The 21,736-nt window shown below is 46.6% G+C and overlaps 1 protein-coding gene across 2 annotated transcripts in view; it reads right to left on the reverse strand.

Moving 5' to 3' along the window:
• Window positions 1–21,736, reverse strand: part of NCAPH (non-SMC condensin I complex subunit H) — a 33,830-nt gene that overhangs the window by 9,549 nt on the left and 2,545 nt on the right. For both annotated transcript variants that reach the window (XM_026479821.4, XM_057309237.1), the window contains exons 2-12: window positions 19,525–19,744; window positions 19,275–19,365; window positions 18,518–18,610; window positions 18,049–18,187; window positions 17,476–17,600; window positions 10,083–10,272; window positions 8,632–8,723; window positions 7,708–7,913; window positions 3,135–3,283; window positions 2,620–2,726; window positions 1,934–2,056 (exon numbers count right to left, since the gene is read on the reverse strand). In XM_026479821.4, coding sequence (XP_026335606.2) covers window positions 1,934–2,056; window positions 2,620–2,726; window positions 3,135–3,283; window positions 7,708–7,913; window positions 8,632–8,723; window positions 10,083–10,272; window positions 17,476–17,600; window positions 18,049–18,187; window positions 18,518–18,610; window positions 19,275–19,365; window positions 19,525–19,744 — 1,535 coding nt within the window. The remainder of the gene's footprint in view (window positions 1–1,933; window positions 2,057–2,619; window positions 2,727–3,134; window positions 3,284–7,707; window positions 7,914–8,631; window positions 8,724–10,082; window positions 10,273–17,475; window positions 17,601–18,048; window positions 18,188–18,517; window positions 18,611–19,274; window positions 19,366–19,524; window positions 19,745–21,736) is intronic.

A 21,736-nucleotide genomic window follows, 5' to 3' on the forward strand; every position in this document is an offset into this window, starting at 1 on the left:
GAAACATCCAGCTCTTCGCCCTGTCATTACACCCCCAAGCCCTTGTTCTGCCTTCCAGAGCCTCACGGAACAAGTCTGCCTCCTCTTTGGGAATGCCTGTGACCACAGCCATTCAGATATTTGCTGGCCATTAGACCAGTGGTTTTTACTTGGGGTGTGTGTCTTTGGGGTGGAGGAAATGAGGCTGAAGGTATGTACAATTTACAAAGCATACTGAGTATTTTAATACAACGATATATTCCAAAAGCAGCCAAAAAAAACCCCCTCACAATGTTTTTATAATACAAATCCAAAAATAATATTCAACAATAGGTATTTATTGACTTAAGAAAAGTCCTCTTTCTTCCACAGTTCCTCATAGGACACCATTTCTAAATCCCTCTCCATTTAGGATACTCTCCTTCAGGCACACTCTAAATTGTCCATAGTCTACAGGAAGTGTTTCAGGAAGGGGATGTGACCCCCTTGTGTATCAGCTGGTTGCTACTAGAATCCCCCTATAAGATATTAAACTGGATGGTTGATCTGTATGGTCTCGAGACAAACAGTGCTTATTAATCCAGCGTTTAGTTTCCAGGGTGTCCAGAGTTTAATAGTCATTTTCCCTGTGTAGCTCTGCGGGAAGGACAGGGATCTCCAGCTCCTGCTACCTGGCTGCCCTACCACACACAGTGACTCTGACCCTGTGGACAATCTGAAACAGAAGTTCTTTCTTCCGTAAGAGATAACTCAAAAACAAACAAACAAACAAACAAACAAACCACCACCACCACCCCTGGAATGTAATGACCTAATGAATATGCAAATTCCCACCTAAGGCCACAGTCTTCAAATTCTCCTGATAAGGGCTTGAGGGAAGGGGGTGGCTTGCGGCCACAGAGAGCAGCTCCAGGCTGGGCGAGGATTGGTAGAAGTGTCCTACCATCCTGCTCTTCTGCGGCAGGGCCCCATTTTCCCATTAGAACACGATGACAGGGCTAGCATCTAACCAACACTGACCACAGCCATCATTTCTACTACTGCTACAACTTCGTATTCCTTTCTTCATTTGTAAGAGTATTTCTGTTAACAGTACAGATTAAAAAGAAAAATAAATTTGTTGGTTTATAAAAACACAATGAGAGATAGTGAATTCAGGGAACCGTATGCATTATGATTAAGGCACTGTAGAGAAACAGGCAAAATAAGGAAGAGGAAACTGAACACAGTTTGTGTCTATGACACCACAAGACCAGAACACCCAGGAATGCAAATGAGCAGAGGTTCCAGATAAAACAGAACTTAGCAGGAGCCGCTGCCTGGTACTCTGGCAACAGGGACCTGCGCTTGCTACCGGCATCGCCAGAAGAGCCACGGGCAGATGAAGTGAACAGCCACTGGGATCCAGCACCTGATGGCCTAGATGCTCATCGGAACAGAGGAGCCTCCTAGGAGCCCAGGAAGGTTGCACAGCAGCAGAGAACTCCCTGAGGACTGCACGGTCAGGTGCTTGGCACCCACATTACCCCACAAGTCACAGTGGGGCTTGTGTCTACACCTTGACCATGAGGAAGGCAGTGTGGCCTGGCTAGTGAATCCATAACTTCAATGAGAAGGTGAGAGAATCAAGAAATAACTATCATCTTGTAAAAACCTCAACGAAAGACTGTTTATCCCCCTAGCATTTCAGCACATAGGCCTCACCGGCCACCCAGCAGTCTTGCCAGTATTTCCAAGTCTTTAGTGCGTGTCTATCCCCTAAGCAGTCCCTTTAGCTTTGCTACACCTGTTGCATCTCCAAGGGACGGCCCCCGGCCAACACATTCCCCTCCCCTCGCGCTCTCCCTTTCCTTGAAGGCACGGGCTGATGGTCACACTGCCAACCATCTGATGCCTCCCATGTTATCAGCACGTTCGACAGCAGCAGCCTGGAGGAACCACGGAGCAGCCTTACCCTGGTGCCTGGTTTGAGATGCAGCTGGACAAGATGATCAATCTCGTAGAGGAAATCCGTAGGAAGAGTTGTGGCTTTCCAATTCTGGTTCTCCAAAGTGGACTTGGCCAGAATAGTAGAAACCTATTAATTAAAAAACAAGTTTTTAGGCATTTTTTTTTTTGAGAGTGAGAAATCAAGAGAGCACACATGGGGGGGAGCAGTGGGAGGGTGGCAGAGGGAGAGAGAGAATCTTAAGCAGGCTCCATGCTGAACACAGAGTCTGTTGCAGGGCTCAATCTCATAACCCTGAGATCATGATTTGAGCCAAAATCAAGAGTTGGATGCTTAAGCAACTGAACCACCCGGGCACCCCTAAGCATCTTTAAAAGAATGGTCAAAACATATATATATATATATATTTTAACTAGCTTGGGAAGGATTTGGTCAGCACTAGTCTACTGTCAGAGTTCCCAGTTCTGTGTAAAAGACTGATTTTGCTAGATATTATTCATATTCTAAACTTGATTTTATCTGCCACTGAGTTCAGAACTATTTCTTAATTCCTCCAGAGTTTGAGAGAGAATGAAACCATCCATTTACTCTAAAACTTAAATTTGTAATGAATTAAAAAAAAATCATATCTGAAAAGAAGAGTGAAAAGAGCAATTTAAGAAAGCATAAATGCTAATAAATCTAGCACAAACCTTTGTTTTTTTAAAATATACATCAAAGTCAATATCATCGTCAAAGTCAATTTCAAAATCTTTCTTTGTACTCTTCTTTTTGTTCTCTGATTTAGAGGAAGCATCATCTGCAGAAATGAACACAGATGTCAACACTGTTCACCTCCGTGGACAATATTATGTACCCATTTTGCAAGATCTTATCAACCGCAAAAATGCTCGGCATTTTTGTCTGAGCGTAACAGCATAAGGAAAAGCAAACCATACACCTAGTTTCATCCTTAACTTATAATTTGTGGTCTTGCTAACAAAACACAATTAAAAATATGCTAATTAATCCCTTCTTTTCAAAGAGAGAATGCAAAACACATAATGCTTGCACGGCCCTTCAGAGTTGTAGAGTCCTGCCTTGTAAGCCTGTGGTCATTCCCACGTATGGCCGCTGTCTGAAGTCACGTGGATACTGGATAATCATCAACACTATCTCTTAAAGTTCATACTTGGAAGTACATATGTTCAAACTTAGAAGTACATACGTTTGAGTCGGGGTCTAAAACGCCAGTGGTCCGGGCCAGCCCACATTGACATGGTACGGGGACTAAAATAGGAATATTCTCCAGGTTTCATGGACAGAAGGGGGCACATGGTCCTAATGTCTCCATCCCCAAGGGAAATCATTTCTTCCCTGTAACACACATGAAATCATGTTTTTACATGTCCAACTGTGTTCATGTCAATACACATAACACAATCATGCCATTTACATGCAGAGCAGCATGTGATGAAATTGAAGACTCTACCAACCCACTTCTCCACAGATGAGCAGCATTTCTAAGAGTAAGTCCAATATAAACATTTCATCATTAATAATGAGTTTCAACCTTATCAAGTGCTTTTGTTTCTCTTAATTTTACAATATGATCATAGCTACACAAGGTTTTAAAGGATTTCATGAACTGCAAGTTTACCTATTTGAGAGACAAGGAAACAGTGGCAGAGAGAAAGTTAGGGTTTTTTTTTTTAAGATTTTATTTATTTATTTGAGAGAGAGAAAGTGCACAAGAGGAAGGAGGGTCACAGGGAGAAGCAGACTCCCCTCTGAGCAGGGAGCCTGATGTGGGGCTCAATCCCAGGACTTCGGGATCATGACCTGAGCCAAAGGCAGATGCTTAACCGACTTAGACACACAGGTGCCCTGGAGAGACAGTAAGTTTTTATGTAAGACTGCAGTTCGTAAAATGCCAGAGCTGGGAGTAGGACACAATTCTCTGAATCAGCCTCAAGATCGTTCCAAACACAAGGCTTCCTGCCATACGAGATGATAATCTGTCCTTACCATCCTTCCTTAAGTGAGGGTTCTAATAACACCTGTAGTATCTACTAAAAGTGAATAGATGCTATTCTGATTTGTCCCCCAAATGATTGGGGGAGGCACTTATAATCTGTAAGCCAACTAGCTTTGCTCTTTGCTGTGTGTGAAGTCTAACTGGCTAGTCCAGCATGGTAGTTTGGGTTTGGTTTTTCAACCTTTCTGCAATGTACTAGTATGTGCGGGTAGCTTTCGACCACAAGCCTGATGCAGAAAGTATGTTAGTGCTGCTATACTGCCCTCTAAAGGTAAAGGTAACAAGGAAACCTCAGACACTGAGCTGCTTTTTATCTACACTGAGCCATACGTATACACCCTCTTTACACCAAGCCTTGTGGAATAAGGTTAAATAGCTTTAAAAGAGGACTTGGCTTTTATCTACAGAATCTTTACTTTAAAACCGGGAAACTCTATTTGTCTATTTTATTGTATAATTAAAACTTAAATTTTATTATTCTTTTTAAAGATTTTTAAGTAATCTCTCCACCCAATATGGGAGTTGAACTTACAACCCTGAGATCAAGAGTCACACGCTCTACCAACTGAGCCAGCCAGATGCCCCTAAAATTTAATTTTAAAAATTAGAATGTACTAAAAAAAGTCACATTTCTAGTATGTAGAACGCCTCTATGTTACTACGTAACAATTGTACTGCACTGTGAGCTCCAGAGGGAGAAAGGAGATGGCTTCAGTGGAATCTCTGCTCAGTTCTCACAGGTACTCTTCTGTTTTGGTGGTCAGGTTGGGAATTTATTGGGAACTTATAGGCAAAGCTACAAAAAGTTTGGCTCCCATCCCCTGAGACTCTCTGGGCCAGGGCGGGACTAAGGCCATTGAGGCTTGAACTCCAGCCATTCTATCTTGCAATACACAACGCTATGTGGCAGGCACCCTAATGGTCCCAGCTGCCCGACTCAGCAACCACCCTACTTCCCAGCCTCCTCAGTTCTCCATCAAACTGCCCCTCCGCCAAACTTCTCTCATCCCCTCTGGGGGAACCACTTCTTCTACCTGCCCCCCAATCACAGGGCCCCTCCAAGTTAGCGCCAGTTCAGCACTTCGCACTAATACCTGCAGTGAAAGGTCTCCTCCCAGCGGACTCCCAGCACCTCCCGGCACACGTAGCAGAATGCTTCATTCCTGCGTGCACGGAGCAGGGTGTGGTGTGGGCCTGGACCACAGGCTAGGTCTTTAACCATAGCAAGCACCTGTCCCAGAGAGACTGGCTAGAGCACGCACATGCCACTGCTGCAGGAAGAGGGAGTGCGCCCAAGCTGCCGTGGGACATACAGCACTTTGTGAGGCCCGGCCTTGTTAATGTATGATGCGTACAGTGGTCCAAGTGTTGCCATCCAGGGATCGATAACACGGGGCACCCTCCAGAACACTGCTATTTATGATTCAACCCTGCCCTACCCCACCTTGACCTAGAGGAGCCCTTAAAGACCTTTCAATCCAGCAGGGCCTGGGTGGCTCAGTTGGTTCAGCATCTGCCTTCGGCTCAGGTCATGATCTCAGGGTCCTGGGATCGAGCCCCACGTTGGGCTCCTTCTCAGTGGGAAGCCTGCTTTTCCCTCTCCCTCTGCTTGCCGCTCCCCTGCTTGTAGTCTCTCTCTCTCAAATAAATAAATAAAATCTTAAAACAAAACAAAACAACCTTTCAGTCCAGTACAGTGTTTGCTATCTCGGGTGCATACTACAATCACCAGGGAGGTTGGGGAAATGTGATGCAAAGCCTGGGCTCAGGGACTCTCAGTTAAATGCTCTGGGGTGGGGCCTCCTATCCAAAGTTCATCACATGCAGCCAGAATTGGTCAAAGGCCGTGAGTGATACCCAGCTCCATTCCATTACTTAATTTCTCTGAGCCTGTTTTCTCATCTGTGAAATGTGGACAACAGGACCTAATGACAAGGTTGTTGCAAGGCTTAAATAATTACATTTTCTATTTTCTGTAAATTATGTGAGATAACAGGGGTAAGGCCCCTGGTACAGTGTCTGGCACAAAGCCAGAATAATAAAGCGCTCAGTGAGCTCAGACATGACTATTATCATCTAGACCAAACCCTTCAACTTGCGGATGAGAAAACAAAGATCCCAAAAGGTGATGCCACTTGCCTCTGCCCCACATCTCATAGCTATGCACGGCCGTCAAGTCTGTGCAGTTTAAATACTGAGCTCTCGGGAAAGGCCAGTGCCATGCCAAGGGTAAGGATTTCAAGCTGGACAAAACCTTAGGCTAGAACCTAATCACCCTGCCCCTAAAGCACTCAGTAGGATGGATCCTAAGATTTCATTCTGTTTGAAACTGGGGAGAGAAGCGCAGATATTTGTTGAAAGTAACAAATGGAAGTGACTAAAGCCCTTTGCTACCGTCAGTTCCTCAGATGTCAGGAAAAGTGACAGCTGTTCTTTGACATTTGAAAATGGATTATAAAGGGTATGCCTGGGTGGCTCAGTTGGTTAAGTGTCTGCCTTCGGCTCAGGTCATGATCCCAGGACCTGCATGGGCGGGGGGGGTGGGGGTGGGAAGAAGTGTCCTTGCTCAGCAGGGAGTCAGCTTCTCCCCTCTGCCTGCTGCTCCCCTGCTTGTGCTTGTGTGCACGCACTCTCTCTCTCTCTGAAAAATAAATAAAATCTTCAAAAAAAAAAAAAAAGAAAAGAGAAATGGATTAAAAGAGCTCATCCCACCAACTTGCCTGCCATTTTTCACTTTGTAGAAGATAGAATGGGCACAGGGACAAATTGCAGGTATACCAACAGTAAAATCAGGAGAGGAAAGGAGGGTGACAAAGGGCCTCGTTGGGTAGTTTTGCCTTGAGGTGCCAAATGTTTAGCCCGTCAACTTCTACTCTGATGTGAAGAGACATTATCAATCTAATCATTTCCCACATGAGCAGACAAGTATCCTAGACAACTTCAAAAGTTTTACCTGATACTAAACAGCCTGGCCACCCCCTGTCCCAGAATGCAAAATTGTTATAGGCACAGGAGTTATCAGAGGGACTGTTCATCGTAGTCTCATGGAATCTGCTACACCCAAGCCCATTCACGACCTTTAGAGGCCCTCGGTGCCACAGGATTATGGGAATCATATTCAAAATTAAAACAGTACTAATCTCTTAAGTACATATAAATAAAGACCAACAAAGTTCCGATTTCCGTCTAGGGCTACTAGAGTAATAAAAAGTTTAAACCGCTATAAACCAATTCTACCACCTCTCTTCCTGCCCAACGTGCTCGGTTTCATCTGGTTTTTTAGTTTTCCCTGCTTTGCTTGTCCCTGGTCTATCTGGTTAACCCAACACTGCCCGGCCCCTCCTCTTTGCCTGACCCTTCAGGCAGGGGCCACTTTGTTTCTGCAACCAACACGTAAGCCTGTTTCTGTCTATAACCGATACGGAGCAATGCAGCCAAAAGCCAGACTACACATCGAGGGGAGAAAGCACACTCCACGCTACCAAAGCAGCGCCTATATCCCAGGTACTTTTCTCCAGCCCTTTACATATTTTAATTTTATCCTTACAAACTCCTGCAATGTCACCAATAGGTGGCTGAGCCAACATTCACAGGCAGGTATGATTCCACCGTGAGTCAGAATGGCTCAGCCTGCATGGACAACGTGGCCAGCACACCAGGCTAGCCAGTCTCGGGGATGAAATGAGACGGTCCCAGCAGGAAATCTGTGAAAAACCAATAGAAAGCTCCTCTGGGAACCCTTCCATGGCCCTGAGAGCCTTACGGGCAGCTTTGAGCGTGGCAGGTCTCCTTCCAGCTCCTGAGCTCGGTGTGATCCCCGGAGGTGCTGTGTTCAGGTCCATCGTTCGCGTCAAAGTCATCCTCCATGGGCCCATCAAGGAAGTCCTCGCGGTCACTCTCCTCTACCTCAGCGTTGATGTCAAACACCTGCTCGTTTTTCTTGAACTTGTCTACCAGGGCAGAGACAGACTGGAGAGGACAAACAGAGGGTCCTCTAGTTCTCCCCGTCCCCACAGCCACCCCAGTCACCGCGGGGGTAACAGCCTGCCTGGATGTGCCTTCTCAGCCTGAAGTTCCAGGTTCCGGCCTCTCCTCCCACCTCCCCCTCCCCAGAGTCAAGGTTCTCACGAGGAAGTTTATATTGTGCAGCACAGGATGAGGCTGTGTTGTCGTTAGGGACATTTCATAGAACATGAAACAGGAATCTGCATCCATTAACTACATGTTTAGAGAAAACAGTTTTCCATGGAGACCATTTATTCTGGAAGTGATAGTAAGTAGGCTAAAGGGGGCCATGCTAAAAATAGACAGAGGAAAGCTTTACACATGACAGTTTCTCAGGAAACTCTGTGCCAAGGGACTCAACCTCGAAGAGCAGGAAATTCCTTGAGCCTGACAGCAGCCTGAGACCAAAGGCCTGGCGCTAACCGTGTTCAAGGGGATAGCCGATAAAAAAAAAAAATGTGCACCCAGGAATGACAGGGCTGCCTCACCCTCCATTCCTACCCCCCAGGTTTTAGTCCCTACAGAAGTGCCAAGGGAAATATTTTCTGTACTCCTGGCTAAATAAAAACGATGCCACGGTTTGGGTTCTCACTGGGCAGAACTTGTCTTGGGCCATCTCACTGAAACCACGAGCGGTTGGACAAATGCCCAGAGCCCTCAGAAGTCAAGAAGTTGAACTCACCTCATTATGTGTCTCACTGTCCCATTTGGTAAACTGGAACCCGGCCAGGGAAGGGCAGATCTGGCCGCCCTCCACACACTGCTGCATGGGCGCTGGAGACGACAAGAGACGGCAGAAGAGTGTGGATGGAGCACACTCCCCCCACTCAGAGTGACCAGGACAGCATGGTGCAGAAGACAAGCTCAGTCACCCCCTGTTCTGTGGCAGAGGCTGGCTGGTGCCCAAGCGCCAGGTCCCAGACTTCTGTCCAGGCAGAGGGTAGTGCTTGGACAACACACCCACGCTGGAGGTAGGCTCCACACTGGCACTCCAAGAATTGGTAAAACAATAGGGCAGAAGCCTGAAGCAGAGACATTTGACCCTGAAATGGACTCTGTGCCCTATGCTGGAGTTGGGAAATCAAAAACCTTTCCTTAAAGTGTCCTGACCACACAACCAATCACACAATGTTACTTATTTTAGTTCTAAACCAGCAACCTCACAGAATTAAAAGTCCCAGTTGAGAGCATAAACTTGGAGAAGAGACTGTTAGCACAAATACGTGTACTCAGAAAACTTTAGACAAGAATGGAAAGGAGGAAAGCAGGCCCTGTAACATCTGCGTAGTCCTAGAAGAGGAGCGTCAATTTCATGCATCACACAAAAAGGACGCACACAAGCGTAGCTACTGTATTCCGGCACCTGGCCTTCCTGCCACCCACACTGGTCACAACATTCTTGACAATCCCCCCAGAGAGGTGTGGAGGCAGGATGGGAGGGGGAATAAAACCCTTGCCAGGCCAGTAAGAGGGGCTGACAAAAGGACAGGTCCAGGGGCACCTGGGTGGCTCAGCTGCCTTAGGCTCAGGTCATGATCCCAGGGTCCTGGGATTGAGTCCGGCATCGGGCTCCCTGCTCAGCGGGGAGTCTATTTCTCCCTCTGCCTGCTGCTCCCCCTGCTTGTACTCACGTGCACTCTATCTCTGATTGACTGATAAATGAATGAATGAATGAATGAAAGAAAGAAAGAAAGAAAGAAAGAAAGAAAGAAAGAAAGAAAGAAAGAAAGGAAGGAAGGAAGGAAGGAAGGACAGGTCCATTCTCAGACCACCAAGGTGGAGTCTGAAAATAACTCACAATGCCCCTTGTCCTCAGGACGCCCTAGATTGGAAACAAATAAGAACAAGGCCTCCCTGGCTCAACAAAAGCCTATGAAAGTCCGTTTCCCCAGACCAAACTCGGACACTCCCGGCTGGCCCCGGACCCTAATACCTGACTGTGAGAGCTGGCTGCTAACAGGGGTGCGTGAGGGATGTGGACCATCTGGACCAAGAGCAAAGGCGAGCGTTAGCTACCACTGTCAGACTCTGTGCTGCAGAGAGGGGGAGAAGTCCGCTTCTCCCAAAAGGACGCCCAGCGTGGCACTGCAGAGGAACTGAAATGCTCCGGTGAAGCGCATGATGCGTACTCACCTTTTAAATCCGTCATTTCCACCCAACCTAAATCCGGCAGCTCCAGGGGCTCTTCTGTGGACAGAGTCTGGACATCGGTAGGAAACAGCAGCTCGCTTCTATAGTCATGGCAGTGGAGGGTAGAGAGGAACACCCCTGTTGTGCTGCACTCATCGAATGAGGCCGCCGTCTTCTGAAACATGGGATCGATCTGAGCATAAAAACAGAGAGAACCGACAAATTACGGGATGCAGCCAAAGCAAGCAAAATCTCAAGTCACTGGACCCTGCTCATCCGCAGCTCTGTGTGCCGGACTGAAATAGCTCTGTAGGTGATCGAAGTAGGGGGAGGGCTTTCTAATTGATCAATAAAATCCCATCCTAGCAGAGACCAACCGAAAAGGAAGCTTGTGTGTGGTCAAGTGTTCAAGTACACAGTAAATGGGAACAATCTGTGTCAATCTCTTTATAACCCACACGGACAGGACTCTTCTGCTGGTCTCTTTCCACAAGTCACTGTTTTTAAATGGCTATCCTAGTAGAATGCTATCACCACAAATTCTGTGGACTTAAAAAGCCTGTGTGACGGATTTGTTCACAAGATCCCATTATTACTCTGGGCAGAAATATTTTCACAGATTTGGAGAACACAACCAAGAGACTGAGGGGAAAGATAGGCAGAGTCAGCAGATCTAGATGGATGGGTAAAAGACGGGAGAGGTTGTAAGAGGGCCCCAAGGCTGGGGTAAGGAGCAGGAGTGGCACAGCCAGGTGACAGCAATCCCAGACGCAGACCAGGGGACAGTGCACGAGAACGAGGATGGAGCAAGACACAGGCACGTGTGGCAAGAGGGTAAAAGACACCTGACTCTACTGGTGGCCCTGTGACAGGAAACACGTTGGGTATTGGGTTCACAGGTCTCCTTTATGTCTCAGGACATAGCTACTGTGGAGAGAAGAGGCCTAAGGGAGGAAGACAGATGTGGCTCTCTGGCTCATTCCTGGCCCCCTTAGCTCTGAACCTGATCTCTCCAGAACTGAGATTCTCCTGTTGCCTTCCCAATAAGCCTGTCTCAGCATCCTTCCAGCCCCAGAGTATCACATACATCACCCCCACGTTCTCCCTGTCTCCTGTTACACAGCCTGATGGGTCTTCCTCCCAGCACATCTCTACCATCTACCCCTTCCTTTTTCATCCCTGTTGCCACCAATACAACCCACTCCTGAGTTAACCCTCGCCTCTGGTCGCTCCCATTTCCTATCCTAAAAATACTAGTGTTGTTACTCCCATTCCCTTCCTCAAAGGCCAACCAGAACACTGGCTTCCTACCTGGAGCCCCACACCCTGAGAGGTCCTGGGTGGGTAGTTAGTGAAAACTCAGCATTTCAAAGAGTCAACATGGAAACTGTAAACACTAAAATAAAGCTGAAAACACTAAGATAATTTTCCTCACTTTTCTCTAGAATTACATCATGCAATGTGAGAACAATGGTTCTTTCAGAGAAATTAGATCTGATTGACATTTTTGAGCTCTTTGATGGGAAATGAATTATTGGTGACTGCATAGTTTAGGTAGATGAAACTTTTGTCTTTTTTTTTTTTTTTTTTAAGTAATCGCTACACCCAGCGTGGGGCTTGAACTCATGACCCCAAGATCGAGTGCCGCATGCGCTACAGACTGAGCCAGACAAGCACCCCGGGCAGGTGAACCTTTTCAAACAAGGGTCCACAGCAAGGAAGAGAAACAGTGAAAGGAGACCTTGGTAGACCACAGCTGCATGGTAAAGCCTTTTGAGTAAATCCTGGGCTCTCGCCAAACTTGTACACTGTCCAGCTCCTTAAAGAACCAGAACTTTCCTGTTTCGAGGCCTTTGCTTGTGCGTCTGCCTAGAATCACCTTCCTGGCAAGGTCCATGTGACAAATACCTACCTTTCCTTTAAGGCTCAGTTGAAATTTCACCTCTTCCATAAACTCTGACCTCCACCCACTCTGACTTCCTATAGTATGTGCCTTGAACTTCCCTGCATTGTATCCATTTGTGCTCTCATGGTATAAAGAACTGGAGCATAATCAGGTTGGAATCTCCTATGACAGCAAACATTCTGCACACAGAGAGCTGTGTCCAAAACACATCAGCTCATACGCATAGAGAACTCATAACAGTTCTCACCTGGTCTCGACACACCCACGGAACATTTGCTTTCTCATCTCCACACCATCTCCAAGAGAATGAGTGTTCAAGAAACAGTTGAAACTTCCAACTCGAGGTTTCTGACAATCCCTTGCTCTTGTTTATCTTCCGAACTGGGCTTTGGGCTATTACAAGTTTATGGCAGATTACAGAGCAAAAAAGCTTCCTAGGATTGGGGTCCTCGGTGTTTCTTCAAGACTAGTGGTTTCATTTGGCGTAACTGTGGCTGACCACCACAGGCTGAGAGGGAGCAGCGCTGCCTGCCCTCTCGTTTTCTCTTTAGAACAAAGGGAAAGGCTCGTTAGTATAAGCCTCCTCAAGCTCTCCAGAACTGGGTCTATCTGGTCGGAAAAAAGAGGACCGGAAACAGAATTTCCAACCATATTGTTGAACTGACATTTCACTACAGAACCAGAAGCAGACGCAAGAATGACAGTGAAATTACTACTCAGATTATCTAAAAAGGGGGAACGACATGGAGAGTTGGGGAGAGGAAGAGAAGGTAGGAGAGAATTATGTGGCTCCCCTTCGGATGTAGACAACATTACCATGGATAAAGCACTTTGCCAGGAACAGATTCACTGCCACAAAACCCATATGTGGATGGGACTAGTGCTAACCTGTTTCTACAGTTTAAAGAAATGAAATTCAGAAACTTTTCCCAGGGCCACACAGCTAAGATAGCAGAACCAGCATCTGAACTTGACACCCGCTGCCTCCAAATCTGGTACTACCCAAGGTCAATGCTGACATATAGATAAATACAACTCCCTCCCCACAAAGTGCCTGCCACCCTTGTTTCCCTTCTCTCCTCTTCGGCCTTGGCCTCAGAGCTTCCACCTTCCTCAGGCCCGTCCATGCCCATCCACAAGGCAAAGTCCTCACAAGGACTTTGGAGCCACTAGGCAAGCCCAGAGCACAACACCTCATCACTCAGAGTGAACCCGGCAAGTCTCCTCACTCCTAGCCCCCTGTGTGCTCTCTCTCTACCAGCTACCATATGCCATGAGGCCACCAGGACTAATCTCATCATTGCCCTTTATTTAGTTTATTTATTAGTCACACATGGAAGACCCAGAACTCCCCCAGGATTCCACATTTCCCAAGTTCTAAAACCTATACAGCTCTGACATTCCCTCCTTGGCCCCCATCTCCTTCTAACAATGGATATTTCCCCCCAGGACCCTCTAGAAATTCCCTATATTCCCCACTTCTTTCTTGAAGGTTCTCTCCACCTACCAGCTCTAACTCATTCATTTTGTTTGTTTTAAAGATTTTATTTATTTGTCAGAGGGTGTGCACACAAGCAGGGGGAGCAGCTCCCCTTGAGCAAGGAGCCCGATGCAGGACTCGATCCCAGAACCCTGGGATCATGACCTGGGATCATGACCCAAAGGCAGACATTTAACTGACTGAGCCACTCAGGTGTCCCTAACTCATTCATTTTAAATTGGGGACAATATCATTCTCAAGGGGCTGAAAACTGGTTCTTGGGGGGAGGGTGAAAAAAATCTTAGAAATTACAGTAACTTGTGGTTCTCTAAGCCTCAACCCTACCTGATAAAATCTTATTCCATAATCATTCATTTCAAGGTTAGGGGGTAGGAAGAAAACATCTAAAAGGGCCCTGAAGGGGGAAGAAAATGACAAAAGGCTGAGGAGCACTGCTCTAATGGAACCCTGCCTGCCCAAGGACACTGCTTCCCCTCAGGCCTCGCCAGGGCGGCTGCTTCCTCTCCTGCAGCCCTCCGACCGCTGGCCTAGATGTGGGGAAGGTGAGTTCCTCGTTCTTCATCACTGTGTCCACACTATTCTCCTTCCCAGTCCTAACCCTCTGCTTTGAACATAATAAGGTCAGACCTCACCAGCTTCTGCCCATTTGTGTTTCGATCACCCCCCAATCCCCTGGTCTTCCCCCTCCTTAGAAGATTTTAATATTAGCTCTTGGCTCATTACTATTCTCCAACTCTACTGCTGTCATAGTTTTTGGCGGTTTCAATATCCATATATTGATCCGTCCAACACTCTGGCTTCTCAGTTCCTTGATATCCTCACCTTCAACGGCTTGAGCTTCATCCCGAAAACCCCAGAACTTCAAGAGATCCCAGCATGAATGCCACCCTAGGACTTCAAGAGATCTCTTGCCTGTTCTCTGACTTGAATCAGAACAATGACTAGAGCCTCTCCATATGCTCAACTCCAAGTGCCCCTGGCAACCACCTCCTATCTGTCCAGCCAACACCTTCTTGTCTCCAACACCAAGAAGTCTTTGACCCAACATGCCCTACAATCCACTGCTCATATGGCTTTCTGCTGTCTCTCACTCCCCTCTTTTCCTGGCCAAAGTTCCACAGAAAGAAATACCTGGAAGCTCCCACATGTGCACACTCACATCCCATCCCCCACCAGCCATGGGTGTTCCTCAGCCAAGCTCTGTCGGTGCTGTCCATTCCCTTCCCTTCTCATGTGCTCCAGGACTCCACTCAAGCAACTCTCCTCTCTTCTCCACCAGACTGTTGCCATCAAGTAAACATGCTGTTAATCCTCCTTGTGCGTCTGCCTAGAATCACCTTCCTGGCAAGGTCCATGTGACAAATACCTACCTTTCCTTTAAGGCTCAGTTGAAATTTCACCTCTTCCATAAACTCTGACCTCCACCCACTCTGACTTCCTATAGTATGTGCCTTGAACTTCCTTGCATTGTATCCATTTGTGCTCTCATGGTATAAAGAACTGGAGCATAATCAGGTTGGAATCTCCTATGACAGCAAACAAAAACAAAAAAAAAAAGAAACAAAAAACAAGAAAACCCTCTAGACTTTACTTTCCCCCCTCCGTTTTCCACCCATTACTGTTCAGCAAAACTCTTCAAAAGACCAGCCTACGCTGCCTTCATTCCTCTCTTACCATATGATTGCTGCCATTATTATGAAAAATGTCAAGCTTACAAAAGTGCTGAAATAGTAATAAGAACCTCTGTGTAACTTTTACCTAGATTCCCCATTGGGTAACATTTTGCATATCAGCTTTCCCTCTCCTCCCCCAGCCCCGAACCTTTTTGAAAGTGGACATGCTGACACTTTACCTCTCTGCCAGTTTTAAGCTATTGCCTCTCAGCCCCCAACCTACCTTCTTTTTTTTTTTTTCCCTTTGTTCTTTTTTTTTTTTTTTTAATGATTTTTTATTATATTATGTTAGTCACCATACGGTATATCCCCGGTTTCCGATGTAAGGCTCGATGATTCATTAGTTGTGTATAACACCCAGTGCACCATGCAATACGTGCCCTCCTTACTACCCATCACCGGTCTATCCCATTCCCCCACCCCCCTCCCCTCTGAAGTCCTCAGTTTGTTTCTCATAGTCCATAGTCTCTCATGTTTCATTCCCCCTTCTGATTACCACCCCTTTCTTTATCCCTTTCTTCCCCTACCGATCATCCTAGTTCTTATGTTCCATAGATGAGAGAAATCATATGATAGTTGTCTTTCTCTGCTTGACTTATTTCACTTAGCATTATCTCCTCCAGTGCTGTCCATCCCAACCTACCTTCTATCACCGCTCTGTGATGCTGGCTCTGGGACTACATTTGGGCTTTGCCAGCAGCTCCCTGGTGGCCTCCACCAATAGGGGGCACTAGAGGGAGACTGCAAGGCTAGAAGGGGACTTGCTTCTTTCTGTAGCCTTCCTGTTGCTGTCACCCAACAGGGCTTCTTCAACCCAGATGCAGCAGGTCCTACGCTACCTGTAGCACTAGCTGAGTTCAATTTGCACTTTTTTTCACACTGACAGAACCAGCCTTATCGTGTGCCCCTCACAGACACCAGCACCAACCAGCATGCCCTCCTCAGAGGTCTGGGTCCTGGGCTCACGAGCTCCTCTTCCAAACGGAGGGACACTAGTGAAAGCCAAGCAGCACCCCTTTCCTGGAGTTCTGAGTTTCAGCTCCATAGGCCCTTCTCCAAGCTGACCAGTGGCCCCAGGCTGCCATTTTGGCATGGCTGATCACCCTCTCCTCCCTGACACTTTCTCATTTGGGTGCCACACTCTCCTGGTTTTCCTCCTACCTACTGGATGTTTCTTCTTTAGCTCTCTGAACTCTTAAGATTGGGGTATCCCAGGGTTCCGTCCTTTCCACATACACTCATTCCCTTGATCGATTCCAGGCTCTTGACCTTAGCTGCCATTTACAAATGTTGTGGAGGTAGGAGAAAGGAGTAATCTAGTTCACTGTTGGTGGGACAGCAGGCTGGTACAACCTGTTTTTGAGGGCAATGGAAATTCCATGACTCAGAATGTTCTTATAGATACACTCTCAGAAGAGCACAAAGATAATAATATGTATAAGAACATTCACTGAGATACTGTTTTTAACAGCAACGTTTTTATTTATTTATTTTTAAAGATTTTATTTATTTATTTGACAGAGATAGAGACAGCCAGCGAGAGAGGGAACACAAGCAGGGGGAGTGGGAGAGGAAGAAGCAGGCTCCCAGCGGAAAAGCCTGATGTGGGGCTCGATCCCATAACGCCGGGATCACGCCCTGAGCCAAAGGCAGACGCTTAACCGCTGTGCCACCCAGGCGCCCCAACAGCAACGTTTTTAAGAAGCTTGTACCAACACTGTTGCTTTAAATTAATCATGCTAAAGATAAATGAGGCCTCTGGTTTCCTTTAAGTAGAAATTCCTTAGGATTTGCCAGATCATAAGGCTGCTTAGAGCACGGACTCTGGAACCAGGCCACTTAGCTTCAAATCCTAACTTCCTTACAACCTGCATCATTTGGGGCAAGTCACTTAACAGCCCTGTACTTCGATAACCTCCTCAGAAAATATAACAAGGATGTGGTGAGGATTAAGTGAGGTCACATGGCTCACAGACTTAGGGCAGCACAGGGCGCCCAGTAAATGCACAGAAAATGTTAGCTATCATTATCTCTGCTGCATGTTCCTGGAAAGAAAATGAATGGTTTAATCGATCAGAGTCCTTGGTAATGTGCCATCTCTTTCTACTCAATCATCCTGAAATATTGTGGAAAAGCAGGGACTTACACCCTTGAATCTTAATGTGACGCTAAGGGAAGATAATGCAGATGTCACTTACAGATTTGACTCCCTTGAGGCCCAAGCAGGCACATACCAGTAAGGCAGGCGTGGCCCTGCCAAGTTTCAGCCGCTGAGGCTCTGAATTAGTCAGAGACCACACTGCACACAGTTCTCACCTCACACTTCCGATCTGCTTCGGAGACATTGAGGTTGTTTACATTCTGCTCGATGGTTTTGTAGGAGTGCTTCTTCTTTGGCTTTTGAGCCTTTTTGGTTGTTCCTGTTTCAGTAGCACTTCCATCTGAAAGAAGAAATAAGACTAGGTACTGCAAGGATGGCTTTGGGGCATGTAACTAAACTCATATTAACTCATGTTCTTCAAAACTCTAAAGAGCGATCACAACTGAAATGTGCCATTCTCTCAAAGCAACAGGCACATCTCATCTGCAGCTTCGGGAGAAACCTGAAGCATGTGGCTTCTAATACAAGTCAATTTCTAAAGCGCCCCCAAGTCAGAACCTCCCCGCTTGATGTTTACTCAGTCTTGCCTAAATAAGATCTAAAAGGTCGTTCTCTTTTTCGGAGAAAAACAACTCTAGGGTTTAAGGATCTTCTCATAAACGATTCGGAAAACGTTCATGTCTTCAATCGAATGAAATTATTTCTTTCGACTTCATTCCAGTATGCTACCCAAATAACTACCTGCTATGCCCTTAAAACCCCTTGAATCCAGATCCCAAACCATGTACCTGCATCCTGGCTCTCTACTTCTTCCGGGGAGGGTGCGTCTTTGCCCAGCCCCCCAAGGACTCTGTAGACATCAGCATGGACTGCATCCACGCGCACTGCATAGATCTTCGTGCTGGCATCCAGAGTGCCAGCAGCCACCTAGTCCAACAAACAGAGCTATACTCACTGGATGCATAAAAAGGAACTGCTAAACAAGCGAAACACAGCAAGCTTCATAAAATATTGACTTGCTCTTAAGAAAAAAAATGACAAAGATTCTCCTAAGACTGATAGGGAACAAACAAAATAGAGCAGAAAGATATCTACTCTGTACTTCATCAGTTTAGAAAAGAAAGAAGAGAAGCTAATAAACTGTCTCACACAAGGAAGGTGCTCATGTATTTGCAGAATTCAACGACAGTGCTATGCTCAATATTAGAAATAACTGTCATTAATGCAGATGCAAGAGAAGGTGAACAGCCTTCTTACTTTAAAGTTGGTCGGTTCGGTGTCTTTCTGTTTAAGAATCTCTGACATGAAATCAATCAAGTGCAAGCCAAAAGCATTCTTGGTCGTGATTTTCTGCAAACAGAAAAGTGCGGGAAGGTTTGTTATTGACAGCCTAGGCTCACGTAAATAATGCTACTCTAATAGAGGAAGCTACGTTTTTACATAGTAACAGCCCACATCTCACCACACGTATCAATCCCCATAAACACTTGGTCACACGGCCTAATCCATACACGTACCTCCTCATTCTCAAGACCTGGAGAGTGGCAGCACGCTTCCTGAGTCTTCACCATGTGCAGACCCTGTTATGAGCACTACACACAAAGGGACTCAGTCACCCTCAGAACAACTCTGTGAGGCAGGGAGTATTCATGTTCTCATTTTACGGAGGAGGGCCCCGCAGCAGAGTGCTTAGGTGACTTGCCAAGGCTATAGAGCTTAGGAATGGCAGAGACTGGATTCCAACACAGGCTGGGTCCAGAACTCACATTATGAGCCCCTAAGCAATGCTGCCTCTCTAGATACACTGCGGGTGGCAGGCAACCTGCCAGAAAGAGCGCCAAGGGCCCCTAAAACACAGGAAAAGCATACTGACACACATCGGCGTTGAGAAGAGTCGCTGCAGAAGGAAAGCACGCGATCACCACCAATTGCGCGTTCTCCAGAGAATCAAGAAGGCTAGGCTTCCCTCGTGATCAAGTTGCAAAATCTTCACTGATAAGCAGCAGATACTCACATTTTCAGTGGACAGTTTGATACAGGTGGAGTAATGTTCTGTAATCTGTGTGTTTGTAAACTTAGGAATCGTGGCTGAAGTGTCAATATTCCTAAATGAAAACCAAAAACAAAACACTCTGTCAAGGATCCACGACACTCTAACTTTTCAAAATCCAGACCCAGAACCCATGAGGTCCTGTGGAGATGCTGGGCGCATGGAACCCACGTCGGGGCGGCTATCCCACGGAGGCAGCCCAGGACGCACGCACCTGCTGGATGGGGAGGCTAGCAGGTGAGGCGAGTCAGCGCTGAACTGCAGGTCTAGGACTCGCGAGCGCCGCCGCTGCAGCCGCTCCTTTTCATCGTCATTCTGGGGAAAGTCTTCCAGGACGGGGGTGCCAGGAGTATTGAGAGGGGCCTTCCGGGGCAGGGACATGGAGAATACCCGTTCTGAAGGCGAGGAGACGCTGTGGGGGTGCCCACGGATTTCTGAAGAAAAGCAATTGATTATGGCTGACAGTGATGGAACGAACAGAACCCTTGCTCAGGAAACCTGCCACGGAATATGTCCTATGTCTAAAGCAGGGCTTGGGGCCTGTCATAGGGTGGAAGTTCACTGCACGTTTCCCACCAAGATCTTTGCCAAATCTAATCCTCCTCTATAGCTTAAGTTTCTTTGTCGGGTGATGGGTTTCTGACGCTTCCTTGCCAAATTAATGAGGTGTGCAATGAAGTCAAATTAGAGAAGGACTGAGAAGCAATCATTGGATTTAACAACCTAGAGGTTATTGGTGACCTTGAAAACAGCAGTTTTCCTAGAGTAGCAATGGCAGGAGAAAGTCAAATGGGCGTAGATTCCAGGGAAGAGAGGAGAAGAGAAATTGGAGACAGCAAATGGAGACAAGGTTTTCAAGGGCTTATGGAAAAGGAAGGACAAAATCGGGAGGGAAGATGTTGAAAGGCAAGTGAGGTTGAGAAATTAATTTTAAGATGGGAAAAACCCCAGCTTGGTAGAAAGAATGAAGCAAAGGGATTGTATTAGTTTCCTATTGCCCCTATAATAAATTACCACAAATGTAGTGGTTTAAACCAACACAGATGTATTCTCTTGCAGTCCTAGAGTCAGTCTAAAATCGACGTGTCAGCAGGGCTGTGTTCTTTTTGAAGGCTTTAGGAAAGAATCTCTTTCCCTACCTTTTTCAACTTCTAGATGCTGCCTGCTTTCTTCCCATTACTCCAACCTCTTGCCTTTTTTTTTTTTTTTTTGAGATTTTATTTATTTGAGAGAGAAAGCAAGAATAGGGCAAGAGGCAGAGAGAGAGGGAGAAGCAGACTCCCCATTGAGCAGGAACCCCAATGGGTTCGATCCCAGGACCCCAGGATCATGACCTGAGCTGAAGGCGGATGCTTAATGGACTGAACCACCCAGGCCCCCCCAACCTCTTGCTTCTGTCATCACATTGCCTCCTCTGACTCTGAACCTCCTGCATCCCTCTTATGAGGGCCACTGTGATTGCACTGGGCCAATCCAGATAATTCAGGATAGTCTCCCCAGCTCAAGATCCTTAACTTAATCATATCTGTAAAGTCCCTTTCACCATGTAAGATACCATGTTCACAGGTTCCAGACATATTTGGCAAGGAAGGGGCATTATTCACAGAGATCATGCAGAAGGGGAGACGTCGCTGAACAACACACTCAAGCAGGTAAAGAGGCTGCCTTTCCTGAGATCACTGAAAGCCCACCCACAGCAATAGGAAGGAAGACAACACAGACACAGATGTAAGTAGGGGAGCAGGTACAATGGTGCGTTTGGGGATGTTCCTTTCAGTTTGCTTTTCTTAGTAAAATAAGAAGCACATAAAAATAAAAAACTCAGTAGCTAAGGGTGAGGGCCAGGGAGGAAGTACTGGAGATTTCAGGAGAGAAAGGAAGGTACGGCAAGTCATCTAGAAAAAGGTGAGTGGATGAACGAGGGCATAAGCATGACTGCTGGGCAGCTTCAGGGCTCCCTTGAGAACACTGAGTGAGGAGGGACTAGGGCAGGGTAGGCAGAGTTGGAATTAATCAGGGTGGTGATTTTGTCAAGAAAGTATAAACAGGCTAGGAGAGGGCAAGGGGTTATGAGTGTATGAAAGGGAGTGATTATAGTGATTGACCATGGAATGTAAGCTACGTAAGGAGAGGAACAAGGACATGAGAGATATGAGGGACAGGGAAAAGCAAAGAATATATATCTGCTGGGTCAAAAGACTATTGGGAGTTACTGGAGTCAGGGAACAAGAAGGAGTGAGTTGGAAAGATAGGAGTGGTACTGAGAAGTGGGGTGCTTTAAATTGAGATGATAGAATGGTGCAGCTATTGATAATGACAAGGTCTAGGGTGTGACTATGGTTGTGAGTGGCTACTGCCTATTTTGGTAGTGCAAGAAACAAGATCACTGGAAGAGAGATGAAGGAACTGAGAGACTGGGGGGAAAG

The sequence above is a fragment of the Ursus arctos genome, unplaced genomic scaffold (assembly GCF_023065955.2).
Source record: "Ursus arctos isolate Adak ecotype North America unplaced genomic scaffold, UrsArc2.0 scaffold_8, whole genome shotgun sequence".
Classification (NCBI taxonomy): Eukaryota; Metazoa; Chordata; class Mammalia; order Carnivora; family Ursidae; genus Ursus; species Ursus arctos.